Below are 18,261 nucleotides of genomic sequence, written 5' to 3'. Positions count from 1 at the left end.
CATAGTGGAGGAGCCGCAGCTGCTCAGATGTGAATATAGCAGTTGTCTACAAATAAATTAACAAGCAGTGGCAATGACAATAAGTGTGGCTTGCATTTTGACTGCGGAGTAAAACATCGAAAAAAATGAAAGCTTTTTCGGTAGACAAACAACAAAAATGATTGCTTTCTGCATACAATACATCTTTAAAATAATGAATTGAAATGTATGAAGGACCTGGGTATGGAAGAGGAGTCTCCACGCTGAATAGGGGTAGCGATTGAGCGCCGCCATTATTGTCTATTACTCGAGGTCCTTGGACTTACCATGGGTGTGGACTCAAACACATAGAAGGACAACTTTTTGATTTTGAAAGATTGGGCGATTGAGCGCATTCACTTATTGGTGTGGTAGTAGGATCCGCTGAATTGGAAAGAGGAACGTGGACCAGAATAAGTACCTACAGTAACTCTGATACTAAATTATAAAAGTATATATCCTAAAATCTGAAAGTGTCTAGAATGAGTATCGGGAAACTCCGAGCCGAAGACTCTGCGAAACATTATAGTTGCCCTGAAGAAGCCTGAAAGGGTGAAACGCGTTGGCTGTTTTGCTGCTATACATACAAAACTGAAATAAAAAAAAGACTAAGAACATTTCCGGCTACAGAAATCATTTATTCTGTCATCCTCTGTGATGAATGAAAGAGATTAACTCTTTGGTCATTATAGCATTGCCGCTCCCTTCTTTCTGTAGATCTGTTTTATATTTGAAACCAAATTGGTGGCTGGTTTCGGGAGGTGGGCATTTGTTGGACCACTACTGGTTGAAATAACTAATATGTATTAGATATTGTACAATAACACAAGTAATTGGTGCAGCATCTTATACCCTGCCACTGTTCTCACTGTGTATGAAATATATGAAGGTCAAGGCTACCATAATAATAGCCGCTCATGTAATGCAAGTGCTCCATTAGAGTCAGAATGATACACCAAACAGCCAATAGCAGGAAGTTTAAGAGAAATATGATGGGCGGTGCCAAAACACGTTCTATGTGTATTTTAAACAATTGGTAACAATAGGTAGAGCAAATATTTGCGCCGTCAAGCCAGGCCTAAAAGAGATCACCCTCAAATGGCTGAATCTTAGAAAACACCGTCATTAGGCAAGCCCATAGAGGCAACACGCGCTCAATCTTGTTTCAAGCATTAACTTCTGAATAAAAGTGCAGTGTTTCATAACAGGAAGCAGAATGGATTATTCTGTAACTCCTCAGTAATGACAGCTTGTCTGCTTTGTAAACTATTGACTTCGATCAATGATTGCGACTAAATGCCTCCAGTATCTGCTCGGATCTGTAGAATACAATACTTCCACTCAGTGTGCAGGGACTGCAGTATTGATTTTTCTTGGAAAAAGTCAAGCTAAATGCAATAGGGAAAACAGCCCACTTCAAAGCAAGTGTTTAAAAGCTGTTTAGAGCCTTTCTTGCTCCATGACAGCAATACGCAAAAACATTTCTCATAAGTGCCTGACTAGTGTTCCATTAGCTGAAGTGAAAACTGAAAAAACACAGTACAACACTGGTGGAAAATGAACATTTCTGCAGGGTCATCCCCAAACGTTTTGCCATTCTCCTCCATTTTTGCAGAATTTGTTTCTGGTGGCTTTAGGGCTCTGTACTCTTTGCCACTGCTAACCAGTGCTTACGTGCTTCTGCTCTCTCCTTAAAACATGGTAACATTCATTCATACCCAATTGACATATTTAATTCACTTATAAGTCCCTAGTAAAGTGCTCTGTGTGTTCCTAGGGCCTGTAAATTGAATATTACTAGCGGGCCTGCAGCACTGATTGTGCCACCCACGTAAGTATCCCTCTAGCCATGTCTCAGGCCAGTTAAACAGCCACGTCGACCTGCCAAGTCAAACCTCTTGCCTGGCCCAAACTTTGCACAGTACAAATGTACAAATAATTACAAATATGCCCCCCTAGCATAAACCCATAGGGCAGGTACAATGTATTTAAAAAGTAGGTCATGTACTTTTTAGTTTTACATGTCCTGGTAGTGAAAAACTTTTTAATTCATTTTTCACTAATACAAGTCTTTTCTCTCCCATAGGATAACATTGGAGTTGCCTTATTACATATTATAACTATAATTCCCAATTGTGAAGAGACTGTTCAAGTTTGGTGCCTCTGGAATCACAATTTAAAATCCAAAATTATGGTGGTTGGCTTTTAAATTGCAATTCTGAAAATGCCACTTTTAGAAAGTTAAGGGAACAATTGATGGATTCAGCATTCCGTCCATCATTTGTTCCTTTTGCTCTTGTAGCCCTAAGTGGAAGTGGCAAGCCTACTGTGCCACTGGATTCAAGCTAGCCTGGCTGATGAGGAGTGATGCCCCAAAACCAGTCCCAGGATGCTTTTTTCTGGTCCAGGGAGGACCTGGCTTGACAGTTCGGGCTGCACTGTTCCCATGAGCAACAGGGTCAAGACAGATTTGTATATGGCTGGGTCCAAACTGGGGAGGCGTGGTGAGCAAACGAATGATGGATTAAACCCAGATCTGTTTGACTAGAGGTGAATGCTTGCATTGTTCAGCATTCCATCCATCATTTTTTCCTTTTACTTTTAGAAAGTTGGCATTTCCTTAATTTAGCCACTTGGTTCCTGCTGCCTGTCTCTGATCACATGTCTGGAGTGGGTAACAGTTGGGCTTTGTGCATTCCCCTTCGACAGCCACACACAATGGGAGCTTAGGTGTGACTTGTTGGGACATCCTGGCAGTATGGAAGGGGGGTGCTGGACCAAGTTTTCCTTACACATGAATAGGCTGTGTCCTGTCCATACACAGAGGGTGGCATGCCCCTCTGTAGTGAGTCTGAAGCAGGGAAGGAAAGCAGGACATCTGGGCACTTCAAAGGCATCTCTTTAAAGTCTCCTCCACTTCAAAGACTCCACTGAGTATAAGTACTATACCTCTGACACCACCAACTTATTACACTTCTGGACCTGTGACTACTATGCCAGGGAGAAGACAGCTGTGCTGCTGAAGGACTGCTACTCTGCTGCTTTGCTGGACTCCTGCCCTGCTGTGCTGCCCTGCTGCCTGCTGTTCCCCTGCCTGGGTGAGAAAGACTGGACATTCATCACTTGAACCCAGAGGCTAGCTGGTTGTCCTACTGATCTGAAGTCTCAGGGACATAAAAGACTTCCAACAATCCTGTGCCTACACCAGGACTCTGCCTTCTGTCCTTCTAAGTGGTGTTACCCCAGTCCTGGACCCTTGAACGTGGGCCTAAGGTGTTTGCTCCTGTGGACCAATGCATTTTCCACTGTGGGAGGAGAACCGAGGCATCTGTGCTGTTGCGGAGAACAGAATCAACGCATTGCCACAACTGCGTGGATCAGAACCGACGTTTTGTAGCTGCTGCGTGGAACAAAACTGGCGCAACTCTGCTGCTGCGTGGATCAGAACTGGCACATCACTGTTGCTGCGTGGATCAGAAACGACGCGTCACTGCTGCTGAGTGGATCAGACCCAACGCATCGCCTTCTGAACCACTACTCCACAACACCACTTTGACCTGAATCCTCACAATGCTCCGCAACCTTGGATTAAGGGACTTTTGTTCGTAGGGCCTCCCTGAGTCCCCCTAGCCAGCCCGCGCTCCATCGCAGTCAGCCTGATTTTGACTTTGTCCCAGTCTGGCGCGAGCAGACATCCCCGGTTGGCGCTTCTTGCTTTTAAGCGCTATTTTATTGTTTATTCTTTAAAAATTCATAACTCAAGTTCTACTTATTGGATGTTTGTTGTTCTAGTCTTGTTTTATTTATTAAAGGAAGTACTATTTTTTGACCTGGTGTAGAATATTTTTGTGTGGTGTTTTCACTGTTTTATTGTCTGGAGTGTTGCACAAATACTTTACACATTGCCTCTAAGTTAAGTCTGACTGCTCTGTGCCAAGTTACTAGAGGGTGAGCACAGGTTAATTTAGGGTTTGCCTGACACTTACCTTGACTAGGAGTGTGGTTGCGGCATGACCAGTCAACCACCAACCCAATTTCTAAAAAATACCCTAGAAATAGTGACTGGGCTGACTCATGAGACTGCTCGCTATCTTGAAAATGCAAGCAATACCGTAAGTAGCTCCACTAGCAAAACATGCAGCAAGCATTCTGGATTGTGAGAAGGCTGCAAGACATCAGAGCTATCCATTGCTGCTGACGTTAACAGTTATCTTACTGCAGCAAGCTGGTAAGGCTATCATGCCTAGATGGAAGCAGTCCTGGGCGGAATGCTGCAAGGTGGTACATGCAGGGGTTTGTTGATGTGGTGGTACTCTACTTCCTCAGTCTGGAGTGTCATCTTCACCTCCATCGCATCCCAAAAGCCCCCGCCCTTCACCTCTACAAAAGATTCAGTAACGGAAACAAATGTGAGATTCGAAATGATAGATATGAGAAACCCTTTCTTTCCCGCATTTATGGGATTTGCATTGTGCAGTGTACCCACACTGTTGTTTCCTTCAGAGCCCCATCACACATTTTGCCATAATTCAGAATGATGCTGAAACCCGGCATGCCAAATATTTTCTCATTGGATATTTTGTCTGGGGATGCAAAAGGCAGAAAATGGCAATACACATGCAGGAATTGGTGCAGGAGCGATTATTCATGCATACATCACTTCATTGCAATGGGCCAAGAGTTGCATAGTATACTTGCTGTCAGGGCACAAGTCCTAAAAAAATAGGTGGGTGGACTAACCTGGTTAATCAGTATGCAAGTGACATCACGGCACGTGATATCACAGGAAGTGGCATCATAAGAAGTGACATCAGATCTAGAGTCCTCACATATAAGTTTAACATGTCTATCATGAGTACATTGCAGCACATTTCGAGTGTACAGGGAGTCCTTCTGATTTAGGCAGAAGATTCACATTTTTTTAAGCTACACATAAAGCAATGTCGCCTTTTGTCAGTTTAAACTTCCTCCGCCCATAGTGCTTTACAAGAAAAAATAGTGATATTTAAATTATTACAACGCTTCCTTGGGGGAATAGTAAGCACTATATAAATGCTATTTCTTTTGTGTAAATACTGGGAAAGACCAACACATCTGACATTCTTACAGCACATGCATATCTCTCAAACAGGGACTGAACAAAGTGAAAAGCTGCCTCTCAAGTATGTGTGAAGTGCTAACAAGGTGCGAGCCTTTGTTTCCCCATGGCTTCATTTGCATCAGGTGTGAGGCTCCTGACTGCTGCCAGCAGGAGACTCCAACAAAAGGAGACCTGATGACCCCTCAGATTCGGCCTTTGTTATGGGCCCAGCAGAAGTCTGAACTAAGAAAGTCCCCTCCCCGCCTGCACGTTGTTGCGATCGAAAGCAGACCACAACCTGCAGGTGCTGCTGAATGTGTCCAGGTGTTTGCAAATTACACCAGGACGAATTCAGCATATTTTTCAGTGGGGCTTAACTTCTTGGCAGGAAAATAGGGGGTGGACGCCGTCCAGCCGCGTGCATCCCCGACTCGTTCCCTGCTTGCTGTGGTGTTTCCATAAGATTCGCTTTGCAAGAGACCATGGGGCATATTATCAAGCCAGGCGATAAAATTATCGCCGCTTTAGCGGCAGAAAACTGCCGCTAAATTGGCGATAATGGGCTTGATAATATGCTCTATGGAATTCCAATTGAAGCCCATGTTAGATGTCCTTCACATTTATGAGTGTTGAGAATTGTCATGCTTGAGAAAACAAGTTATTGAACTGGCCCATTAGGGACATTGTGGAGTTGTTGCTACTAAACGAGCTCTACAGGACCAAGTGTGGTTCCCTCGTATTGATACATTATTTGAAAAAGAGATAAAGACATGTCATTTGTGCAACTGCTTGTCATCCAAAACAGCCCCGCATCCATTAAGCATGTCTGATCATCCAAAGCACGCATGTCAGAAGATTGAAATTGATTTCTTTAGACCCCTTGACAATGGAAATCATCTACTAGTAATAGTTGATGAATACTCCCATTTTCCCCTTGTGGGAGATCTGTTGTCCACTAATCATGACAGAATCATTCAGGCTCTCCTCTCAAGAAAAGTTAGGAAACAATGGTGCATTCTACAACAAATGTATCATTATTGTATCAGCTTTTAAAGAATAGTAAATGATGACCTTACTATGCACCAGTATACGACAATCTTTGTTGGGGTTCTTCAATGATCCCCTTATTATCACCCTTCAACAGTGCCTCTCATCTCTCCATAGCCCCTCTGTCACATGTATTTCATTTGTTTTATAGCATCTATCAAACCATTGTAGGATGTCAGAGCACTTTACATCACACACATATAGGGGCAGATTTACAAGCCCCTTGTACCACGGGTGTGTCACAAAAAATGACGCACCAGTGGCGTATTTTAGTGCCCCATATTTTCAAGGACAGGAAAAGCCACCCTGCGTGACTTTTCCTGGTCTTGAAAATATGGGCCATTTGCACACAGCACTTTGCGTGAAAGGCGCGTTCCATGGGTGTTGCTGTGGGTGTTCCCACGCAACACCCATGAAACCAGACACATTTCCAGATTTACTAGCAATCGTAAATCTGGAAATGTGTCTGAATGCTACACCTCCCCAGCGGAGGCATAGCGAGGCGCAACAAGGAGAAATGTATTTATTTCTCCTCGTTTTTTTCCTCTTTCTATGCGTGTTGCGTTCTGCAGCACGCATAGAAAGAGGAAATCACCTCTGGTGATTGTTTATGTACAGGAAGGTGTCCCTTTCCTGCACATAAACAATCAGTAAAACAATGACGTTTTGCAAGTTCTATGTGTGCTAATGCAGCACACTTAGAAGTTGAAAAACTCCATTTCTGATTGTTTAGGGTTCCCTTCCTGCACATAAACAATCTCCCCACAACGCCATGGTGCAAGGGTGCCTGTGCAGGCGCATGGCAGCAGCTTGTGCCCCAGCGCAGGGGGAAGCACAGAGATGCAACATATTGTTATAAATATGTCGCATCCCTGTGCTTTGAAAGTGGCTCAGTGCGGTGCAGCCAAATGGCTTGTGGCACACACTGAGTCACTTTCCTTGTAAATCTGCACCATAGAGACAATGATTAATATGTGTAAATCAGTGTATAGAAAATGTTACATAAGGAAAATGCGACTACAAGGTGTAGGATTCACATGTCATTCATACTGGTAGGCATTTTTAAGGAGTGCTTGGTCTGGAGAAGCACAAACTCAGGTTTCAGAACATAACACAGTGGTTAGCATTGACTTTAACAATAAAAATGTATTTCCACCCAAATAAACCTTTTTAGCAGCATCAGGATAATGAAAGACTTAGAAAAAACATATGTTTCTAACTTGTATCATGCAGTTTGCAAGCAGCTCTGTGATGACAGTTAATAGGTCACTGTGCTAGATTACGATTGTCACTTATGAACTGCACAGTAACAAAATATTCTCTGACAAAAGCAATAACCAACTAACCTATGCACATGAAACACTTTTTTTAAATGCATGGTACATGTTCTTTGCAGTAGGCATATTAACCCTCTGTGCTACATTAGATAAGTCAAAGCTTCCACTGAACAAAACGCTCATCTCTCTCCAGCAGATACATTAATCACTGAGGTTATCTTGACACTTTTATTGTTGCTGGAAAACTGCTAATTCTACAAGGAACTTTGTTGTGCTTTTAAAATTGCTGCCTGAATGTGGGTCCGCGGACCACAGTTTGGGAAACCTTGGAGTATAGTATCCCTCTGCTGGGCTTGTTCCTGTAAACTGATTCCCAGCTTATTTTACATTGTTGCAATTTTATTTGAAGTGTAAGCCTTCTGTTATTACTTATCCTATGAATTTGAAAACATATTTTTTTGTAGGCATCTGGTGAACCTCCACTTCCAGACAGAACAGACATGTTGAGGGCTTTTCTGCAGCAGGACACACGTGAAAGCGACCAGATGAACGCAGGGGGCATGGTCTATGCACAGCTGAACAAAGGCAAACTAAGCAAAAAGAGAGGTCCAGAGAGACCCAGTATCAATTCTGATGGACCGCAGACATCAGTCGAAGACACAAAGGTCCAGGAAGAGTCCGATGCCACCATGTATTCGCAGATCAAGAAAGTAAGCAGTTTCTATACTACCATCAAGGAGCCAGAGTCGAGTCAGGCATGTGGTCCTTTCAGACCGGCCGCTCCTGATATTGTCTATTCTGAGGTCAACGTTGAACTTGGACGAAACCAATCTTTGGCCAGTGGAGTTCGCAACAGTTACTCGTTGCCCTATCCTGAAGTTTCAAAAGTGCAGAAGGCCCCAAGTCCTGAAATGAAGAAGCTAACTCTGAAGACACCACCCTCCACGCCGCCTAAGCTATCACCAAAATTAATTTCTAAAATGAAAACCTCACAGGAAATGGGGGTCCCGGACCAGAATGATTCAATGTACGCTACCTCAATCACAGGTGGTAAAGAATTCCAAAAAGTAGGAGAAAGTATGCCCTATGAACTATCATCAAATAGTAAATATGGTGAGTGTTATGATGAGTTTAAATATCCCAATATTTCTGCTGCTCGCGCCTGCGAGAAGGACAGTGACTATGAGCAGGTCAATATTAGCTGGTCAAAAACTGCATTTCAAGACCACTATAACCGCAAACCAGACAACTCAGCATACGCGACCATAGCCTATGACCAGATGCCGCCAAGACCTTCAAGCGTACAGCGCTGTAATGAGGATAAATACGAGACTATTCCGGCACATTTTCCAAAGGATGACAGAAAAACTGCAGGGGAAGAAAATATGTATGAGACAGTTCCTCATGTCTTGCTGAAGTGCACAGAGATGAAACAACAGGCTCGTAAGGTAAACAATTTTTATATCTCTCTGGTAGTGCATATTTCTAGTCATCGATTCTTCTAACTGATTATAAAGGGTTAATTAAAAGTTCAGATTTTACAACCAAATAAAAAAAAATCTTACAGAAGAACAGAGTAGTTGTCTCCCACAGTGGTACAGTGAAAGGTTTTTGACTGCTGTGGGATGGGTTAAGCCACGCCCTATTTACAACACTAAGTTAGCATAACCGAGGTAATTGTTAGCAAGCCAGCTTGTCGTTTCTGCTGCGCTGCACACGACACTGTTGTTATGTGTTATTCATTTTAGAAATGCTGACTCGACTTTGCCTTACAGGATAACAAACTGTTGTTTCACATTCTTAACAGTGAAATGTGCCCTTGGTCTGTACATCATGTAAAGAACGAGTCTGGGTCACTAGAAGGTACACAGTGTTGTGATTAGATTGATCGTACCACTTTCTAGACATATCATACATACAGCTGCCAATATCTGAAGGACAAGCGTCTTTAATATTGCAGAACAGTTTGGTTTTACATTCATTCGAACAGAAGAGCTGATGCATGAGAGAGCTAGCTGATCCTTTGATGTGATTCTACTAAGCTGATCTATAAGGTATGGGGTCCCCCCTGTAAACCTAAGAGACCTTCCAATAGTCTAATAATAATGTATTAGATTCTAGAGAAAGGAGTGTGGCTGTATACCACTGTCATTATTAGTATGATTGCTCCTTTCATTTTGTATGGTATTATAACAATGCTTATGGTTCTGATCTGTACCGTTAGTATGCTAGTGTTGGCCAAAGTACTGCATCTTAGGACGCGAGGTTTATAAAATAAACTCTTTAAACTTTACCATGTCTGTATTATTCTGTTGTGGACTAACAAATAGATACGAACAGGTATTGCGGATTCCCACCACTCCTGAGAAATATCTACGTCGCTTGTTCTGGTTTGTCTATACATTGGGACCGCCTAGCTAGATCTAGGCTAACAAATGGGATACTAAGCTAGTCGGATAAGGGGTTCTTGGTTCTGAGGGGAGTTTCTGGTACACCAGAATTCTCTGAGGTCCTGGTCTCCTGCGCATAGTTCTGTGCATAAGCAGAATCCCTGCAACATGGCGCACCTAACGTTTGGTCTTATGATCTGAGACGCTTTAGTAGTACTTGAGTTTTTAGTCCACAACTACCCTCACTCTCGTTTCCGGAAAACAAGAGTGACGGTTTAATCTACCTAGGTTTTGACTGAAGGTTCTATCAAGCTTGAAAATTAAAAAGGTTACAACTTTTGAGCCCAAGTGCTACTGTAAATATCGTTGTTACTCTTTAGTGTGTCCTTATGGCGGTTAATATTCCAGCTCATAGTAGGGTTCCTCTACGCACTCATTTGAGGGCTTATGGGGTCCCTGATGACGGGATGTCCGTGGTCTTTGTGGTCAGTGCTGATGCCACCGACCCTTATGAGTTGTTTTACTCTTGGGTGACCTTTGAGGAGGTGGATACGGACGATAATTTGTTCCACGAATATACAGTCACGCCTGTGCCTGCGGTCTATGCCCCATATAGGACGCTAGAAATACCTATTTCTGCATGGCAGCAAGCATACAATTTGGTTTAATGGCGCCCTCCCCCATGAGGTCGTACCGGCGAGAATGGGCCCGTTGTCCATTGCAGGGGCCACTTGGCCGGTACTGGCCGGATATACACCACACCCACGCTACCTGACGGTGGGAGTGGGTGAGTTACGAACGCTACACACAGCCCTGATTACGGTCCATAGGGCTTTAGTGCAGTATGTGCCACACACGGTACAGGTGGGAGCACCTGCGGTTGCTGGACACGGGGCTGATCACCATCACGCGGTGGTGATAAGCCCTGTTATGGTTATTGCGGTTGTCGGCAAGCGACCCCTCAGTAAGGATGAATTTCCTTACTGGCTTGCGGAAAAATTTGATCAATTGGAAGCCGTGTTTCCAAACACTACACCTGTGGATAAACACAGGATACTCACCATTAATTTGCCGAAGGACCTGGTCCCTGATATTGTTGATTGTGACAATTGGGGCAAAGTCTTTGCTGCAACCTATTCGAAGTGCTACGGCACTCCGTCTATGTCTGTACTACCCTCCGTCATCAAGAAAGTCCAAGAAAATCATGGTGCGGAGGCAGCTATTGAGTTAGGATTAAGGCTTGTCGACAGTTTCGATGTGGTTTGTTCCATGGTAATGGGCAACCTCAAAGGAGATGCCTTGCAGTTCCAAGTTGGTAATATGCTGGAACTTGTGGATGATGCCGATAAACCCAGGGAGTTCGCAAAAATTATTGCAAAAGCCTATAGGATGGTTGGACGTAGTGCCTTGGGCGTGAAACCCACCATCAAAATTCCTGATGTAGTACAGCAAACTAAGGTGAGTTCGTCTACAAAAGACGAAAAGCCCAACTTTCCTAAACAAAGTTGGCGAGCCAAAAAACAAGAAAAACAGCAACAGAAACAGGTTTCTCGTTCTGCCTCACCCGTACAGTCGTATAGTGAACGCACTTATGATTTGCGCGATCGTACTCGTATTAAGTCACCTGATAGGTTTCAGGTTTCTGAACAACGCTCTCCTCGTTCTTCACAGGAAACATCGACTTCTCACACTGGTGGTGGAGAGCGTGGGAGAGGACGGGGTACTCAAGGTCGAGACCAGCCCCGCCAGACTGACGGTAAAGGCAAGCAGGAAGACACTGCCAGACAATGTCCACCGTTTCAGAAAAAGAAAGTTGCTGCAATCTCAGCGAGATATGCCTCAGATGGTCGGACACAGCTTCGGAACCTGACATGGGCACTAACGCTGCTAGACAGTGCGGCGGAAGTTACAGTAGTGCGGCAAGCATTGCGTCCATTTCTGGAGGCGACAGCAACTGACATTTATGTGACAGTTGAAACTGCTGATACTTGTGTAGCTCCCCCAGAAAGATTATTTGAAATAGTCCTTAATATTGAGGGTGACATACAACGCAAAATTAAAGTGGTTTTTTGGGACAATCTTACGACCACCTATGATATTCTTTTGGCGGAGAAAGATTGGCCTCCGGCTTTCATTTTGGACGCTCCAAGGGGAGAGGAAGTTATTCTTCCTTCCTTTCGGCACGCAGTGCCCACGGATGAGTCTAATAGGTTAGCCGGGGAGTGGGCACAGGTGCTTGCGCCTGCGTTATATCGTAATCAGGTTGGCTGGGATAAATGTTCTCCCAATCATGAGATTCCATTTCGGTACGATCCCCAGCCTCAACCCCAATACCCCATACGTCGCGAGGCAAGATCTCACATCGCGTCCATCCTTGAACAATTGGAATATCAAGGAGTGATTGAGACATGTGTGTCACCCATGAATAATCCTTTATTCACTGTGACGAAGCCTGATGGGTCGTACCGCCTAGTTTTGGATTACCGGCATTTAAACTCGCATTGCCGGACGTGTGCGGTACAAAATACTCATAGTTCGGCTCTCGTCGATAGTCTTGTGAGAAAACGTTTCAAAACCACGCTCGACTTATCCAATGGCTTTTATTGCCATAACCTGGCCCCTCATAGTTATGAGTGGACGGCATTTACCTCGGGTGGAAAACAAAAATTGTTCAAGAGGCTCCCGATGGGCTATAAAAACAGCCCTGGAGTTTTTTACGCTTGCGTGGTCTCTCTCTTGGACATGGTAGACCCGGAGGCATACTCGTATGTTGATGACATCTATCTGACTGACGACGAGTTGCTTCCACACCTTGCTCGTGTGGATAACATAGTGACTATGTTTGAAGACTTCGGTTACAAGTTTAACTTTAAGAAGTCCCACATTGCTGAGTTTACAGTGTTATTCTTGGGGTACGAACTCAATAATGAGGGTCGAGGCTTGGCACCGCAATTCCTTGAGAAATGCGCACGCCTTCGTATCCCTACGACACTAAAAAGACTACAATCCCTGCTGGGCTTTCTGAATTTCGGTCGATCCTACATTCCGGATTATGCCCAGCGTATCAAGACACTTTATGCCTTGATACAACCAACTTTTACCAGATCTTGCTGGCTGCCAGAGCATTCATTAGCATTGTATTCTTTGCAAACTGATCTTCTTACTGCTAAATATTTAAAAACTCGTGACAACCACACCAACCTGGTCATTAGAATTGTTCCAGGCACGGAGGGTTTCACGTACTTAACGTTCAATGAGGGCGACACAGTCCCCATTGCATACAAATCTCATCTGTACACTTCGGCTGAACTGCGATTTTCCACTGTTGAGAAAGTCTTAACAGCAGTTCAGATGGCGATCCTGAAAGAACGAGCGCTATCACAAGGAAAGCGCATGCTAGTGGTAACACCGTTTCCTGCACTGGAAGCAGTCACTAAAGCTAGTGTACCGAATTCTAAGGCTTTGCATCCCAGGTGGATACAATGGGCAACCTCCTTGGCGTCGCCTGACGTCGAATACATCTTTGACGCGGCGTTGCAGACTCAAGAGAGTTTGGAGTATGAATTCGTTCATCCTGCTCCTCTGTCATTGCGCCCCATCGAGGAATACCATTGTGTCATATACACTGACGGGTCGGCGCAACCCGCAACTGGATCGAAGCACGCTTATTCAGCGGCTTGCGCAATTGTAGTCGGTACTTTCGTAAATGGAGAGTTCCAATCTCGTGCAGTGCATACGCAGTCATTGGGTGATTGTACCGCGCAGTTGGCGGAGCTTCATGCTCTAGTGCTTGCACTTGAGTTTGCTGATCACAGGGTCACTACTCTTATAGTTAGTGATTCTTACTATTGTGTTCAATCTTACAACGACAATTTGCTTTTTTGGATTATGAATGGTTTTCGTGATTCCAAAGGTGGCACAGTGAAGCATAAAACGCTTTGGGCTCGAGTGGCAGAACTTAAAGGGAGTCTGCCACTTGTGAATGTAATTCACACTCTTGGTCACCAACGAGTTGGTGTCCATGCTGTCGGTAACAGTTTGGCTGACGAGGCAGCAAAAACCGCAGTGGCAACATATTTAGTAGCAGCAGTTACAAGATCAAAATCTAAGATTGATACTGACATCTTGGCAGCTATTGCTGCTACTGAGACTGGGACAAACTTCCCTAGAGGTTTCCCTTCTCGATACCATTATCACTTAAGTCCTGATAAAGTCCCGTTAGTGAGGATTAACGACATTGATGATAGAGTGATTCCCAACGTGGACAGCAGACCAGCTTTGATAACGGCTGCCCACGAAGGTGTTGCGTCTGCGCATGCTGGAGTGTCGGCAACTGTGTCTCTTTTGCAGCAGCGTTACTGGTGGTACGGTTTGTATAAACAAGCGCGGGCTTATGTGCTTCATTGTGACATTTGCCAGCAGATTAAACCTTCTTCTGTTGCGCGTCCACCTCCAACGCAGCTGCATATATCTAATCAACCACTTGCGTGTGTTTATTTAGATCACTGCGGTCCTTTTACCTCTGATACTGCGTACAAGTACATCTTGGTTGCAGTGGATTCGTGCACACGTTTTCTGTGGGTGTGGCCACAAAGGAGTGCTGATGCCAGGACTGTCATCAAAGTATTGCGTGTCTTTATAGGGAGTTTTGCATGTGGTACCCTTCACTCTGATCAGGGCCCGGCGTTCGCTTCTAAGGCATACAAAGAAGCTATGAGAAGTTTGGGGGTCCAAGTCAAATTTTCGTCTCCATACCGGCCTGAGGGCAATAGTGTTGTGGAACGAATGAACCGTGACCTAAAGCAATCGTTGACAGCCAAGGTATGAGGTACAGGCCGGAACTGGCTTGCCCACTTGTATGACGTCCAACGTGCACTTAATAACCTCCCTAGAAGGTCTCTGGGTGGTAGGACCCCGTACATGATGCTCTTTGGAGTGAGAATGTTTGTTCCAGACCTTGATGGTCTAGACATGGCGGCGGCTGCTGCACCTTTTGACCTAGATGACCACTGTGCTGTATTGCAGAATCTACAAGAAGCCAGAGACACTCTAGCAAAGGAACACGTGCCCTCTACATCCGAAGAAGCGCTCCTGATTCCGGTAGTCGGCTGGCTACCTCGAGTTGGTGATCTGGTCCGTGAGAAGGTGGAGAACATGAAGGAGTTTGGCCCCTCTTATCGTGCACCAGTTCCGGTGCTTGGAGTACTGGGTACACATACAGTTGTTTTGCCTCCACTTCCTGGTCGCAAGGATAACAGGTACATTTCAATTGAGAATGTCAAACTACACAGGGTGGCCGATTCTCCATAGTATGACACCTTCGGTTTCCTGCCCTTCGATGCTGAGAAACTCTGTTGTGGTGCCACCCTCTATCATCGTACCTGAGGTTTCCATTGAGATGCTCACAGTTGCTGATCCGCCTGTGCCACCTACTGCTGGTGGTTTGCCTGATGATCCTGAGTATGCTTATCCTGCAGAAGTCCCTTTGCCCCTATTACATACCACAGCACTTACCCAGTCCCATTCTTCCTTTGAAACTGAATCATTGACTTCCACTGCCCCTTCCAAAATTTCTATATTTTTTGCCTGGTTCAAGAGACATTTTTTGGTTGCACCTTGGACTTACATCTGGCTGGTGCTGATTTGTATTTTTTATTCATGACAATTGGCTTTGTGGTAGTGTTTTTTAGACTTATCAATGGACACTACCTGAATGAACGTTCTACAATTCGATTAATTGATGGAACTTTGGCCCCCCCATTCCTCATCACACATCATGAAAAGAGACCAGACTTTTGTGAACATCACCGCCTGGCCTGTACGTGATGGGATGGCTTGGGATGCAGTGAACTTTCAAATTCATGGTCCCACCGAAGTTATTAATGTGCCAACTGTTTTTCGTGTTTCTATGGGTGATGTAGTTAAACAAAACATCCGATCAGATGATTGGGATGTACAAACAATAGAAGCTCTGTTATCTGATTTAAAATATTATGCTGCATTTGATGCTGAAGATCTGTATTTAAATACTGCAAACTATGATGAGCAATTTTGTTTTCAACATTATGGCACACATTTCCTACACAGAGCAAATACTTTTCGAAATTTTGTTAATTTCACTCAGTCGGAACATTGTCCTGTCCCTATGCCTGGCAGCTCTGCCACTTTATTGAAAAAATTCACATACTTTTCGGATTTTAGTGTGTCAGACCCTGCTTCTTTTTATTTTAAGGTGGCGGTAGAACCCACTTCTAAGGTTAGATTGACACACACAAAATTATTATATTCGAAATCCTTTATGGATGAATTGGCTATTGGAGGTTATGACGTATGGAAAGCTACTATCGATCTTAAATCGGTTTGGGGAACTAAACCGTGGCAAGTACAGGGAACGGAGGCCTTGCATCGTGCCTGTCTTATCCCAAACCATATATTATTTTTGAATTCGTCTATTTTTCAGACCACCTGTTTTGGATTGGCTATATCTAAAAAATTAATTTCCCCTTCGATCCCGGATCTGGGTGCTTATCCTAGTTGGGAGAATCACTCAGATATGTCCCTTACTATGTTGCAGTCCCTTGTTTCCAATGGCACCTTCAATATTTCAACATTGAATCCTGAGGGTTGGTTGGTTTGGCAAACAAGCTCAGACTCCTGTCAACGTCGGTTTTTGGATTTGGCTCCGGGGTATACACAACTTAGGGTTGACCCTCGTTTTACATCTTCACACACAGTGACTACCTACTCTGTAGGTAAGTTATGTCAGTCGTGGCTGCAACATTCCACGTTAACTTCAGTTAAGCTTCATTTATCACGATTAAATGACAAAATAGATTTGAATGATTTTATTAAGGGTCCTGCAAATGGCAGGTCCAAAAGATGGGCTTATGCTATTTACAATGAAATTTGGAAATTGTCGCAAATTGAAGCTGCTTCTAGATTACGTGCTATTGACCAGGCCAATATGGAAAAAGTATTGGCTGTGATAGATAATAGTATTAATACTTTGTCTTCTAGAATTTATACATTAGATAATATTGTTTCTTCTGTCGTAGACATTGTGCAAGATGATGTATCTGTGTTGTATCATGGCCAAAATCAGTTGCGTTCAATTATGCAATTTGCATGGACATTACAAACGTTAAAGGCAGGGAAAGTCCCTTGGGATTACATGAATATTTCATCGTTGTTCCTTCCTTTTAATTTGACAGCGAAACAGCAGTTCATGTCCATGAAAGACGCAACTTACGCATTGTTGCACATTGAAAAATTAGAACCGTTACCTTTTTCTGTTGCTGAGTTGAATTCAGCCGTGTGGCTTATACACGGATTGGTCACTTTACCTTTTAGTCTGTTTAAATTTACTTCGTGCATGAAGCATTATGCCATTGGCAGATATGAACAACTTGGTGATGCGTTCCTGCACGAAGTTTGGTCACTTCCGTTCACTTACAGATGCGTAAGGGATGGCAAGGAGGTTTACTTAAAAGGTGAAGAATGCACTTCCGCTCCTGATCATTCTGTGGTTTGTAGACATATACAATTACATGGCGCTTGCAATATACACGCTCCTAATTTGGCTTGTGTCCTAAAGGGGATTCCAATGCCAGTTATAACGTCTTCTTTTAAGCTGCTTGCCAACGGTAGTTATTTGCTTTTTAATAGTGAAGCTTGCTGTGGGATGCTAGTGGGTATTCCTTACATAGTCACTGTTTCGCAAAAAGTGGTTTGCTGTAATAACGTCCTTTTCCCACCCCCGCAAGGCCGACTCGATATATCCATCTGGCCGGCGATTCCAACCTTGAACACAGAGTTCAATAGGATGAGCAGAATAAGGGCTCTTTTGTCTAAAAAAGAAGTTGCGTTGACTTCGTCCCATGAAACATTTCTTCTTAATGTGGCGAACACACGCAATGAGGTACAAGCTCTTTTAAATACTGACCTCCCCCTCAATTTTGGAACCTTGATTCAAACTATCTTTAATGCTTCGTCTACGACTGGCCTTGTTCATTTTTTTAAAATTGTGGGCTCGGGCCTTGTGACATCTTTCCAAACTGTTTTCGGTGTGATCTCCGCATTTTTACATTCTATTTTTTCAAGTGTCTTCGGAGGGTTGCCCTTGCTCCTCGCTTTGGTGGCTGGGATCCTCTTGTTGATTTGCGCACTTCGATATGGCTGCACACCAGGAGTTGCAAGACAGCATGCTCAGCCTGCTCCATCTTCGTAGCCGGATGCTTGATTACTACGGCACTTTACCTCTGGCGTCTTATGGATTGTCTTTCCGGTTTCCCTTTTTTACGTGTGTGCAACCTGTCTTTCATTGCCTAGATTGTCCCTTCCAGTGGGCTCTGGACTTGTGCCTGTCAAACTTGGCGTCACCTGACCCGGATTTTGATGAACTAATGTGTCCCTTAGTGGCTCATGATTTTGATTGTTCTGGTGTCGGGTT

At 44.1% G+C, this 18,261-nt stretch overlaps 1 protein-coding gene across 1 annotated transcript in view; it reads left to right on the top strand.

Moving 5' to 3' along the window:
* The window catches only part of SH2D7 (SH2 domain containing 7), a 214,931-nt gene that overhangs the window by 174,736 nt on the left and 21,934 nt on the right, over positions 1–18,261 (top strand). Inside the window, exon 5 of the mRNA XM_085646307.1 lies at positions 7,887–8,870. Coding sequence (XP_085502433.1) covers positions 7,887–8,870 — 984 coding nt within the window. The remainder of the gene's footprint in view (positions 1–7,886; positions 8,871–18,261) is intronic.

Source organism: Triturus cristatus, chromosome 3_1 (assembly GCF_964204655.1).
Source record: "Triturus cristatus chromosome 3_1, aTriCri1.1, whole genome shotgun sequence".
Lineage (NCBI taxonomy): Eukaryota > Metazoa > Chordata > Amphibia > Caudata > Salamandridae > Triturus > Triturus cristatus.
Note: the sequence above shows the minus strand (reverse complement) of the source record. Positions and strands in the feature narration are given on the sequence as shown.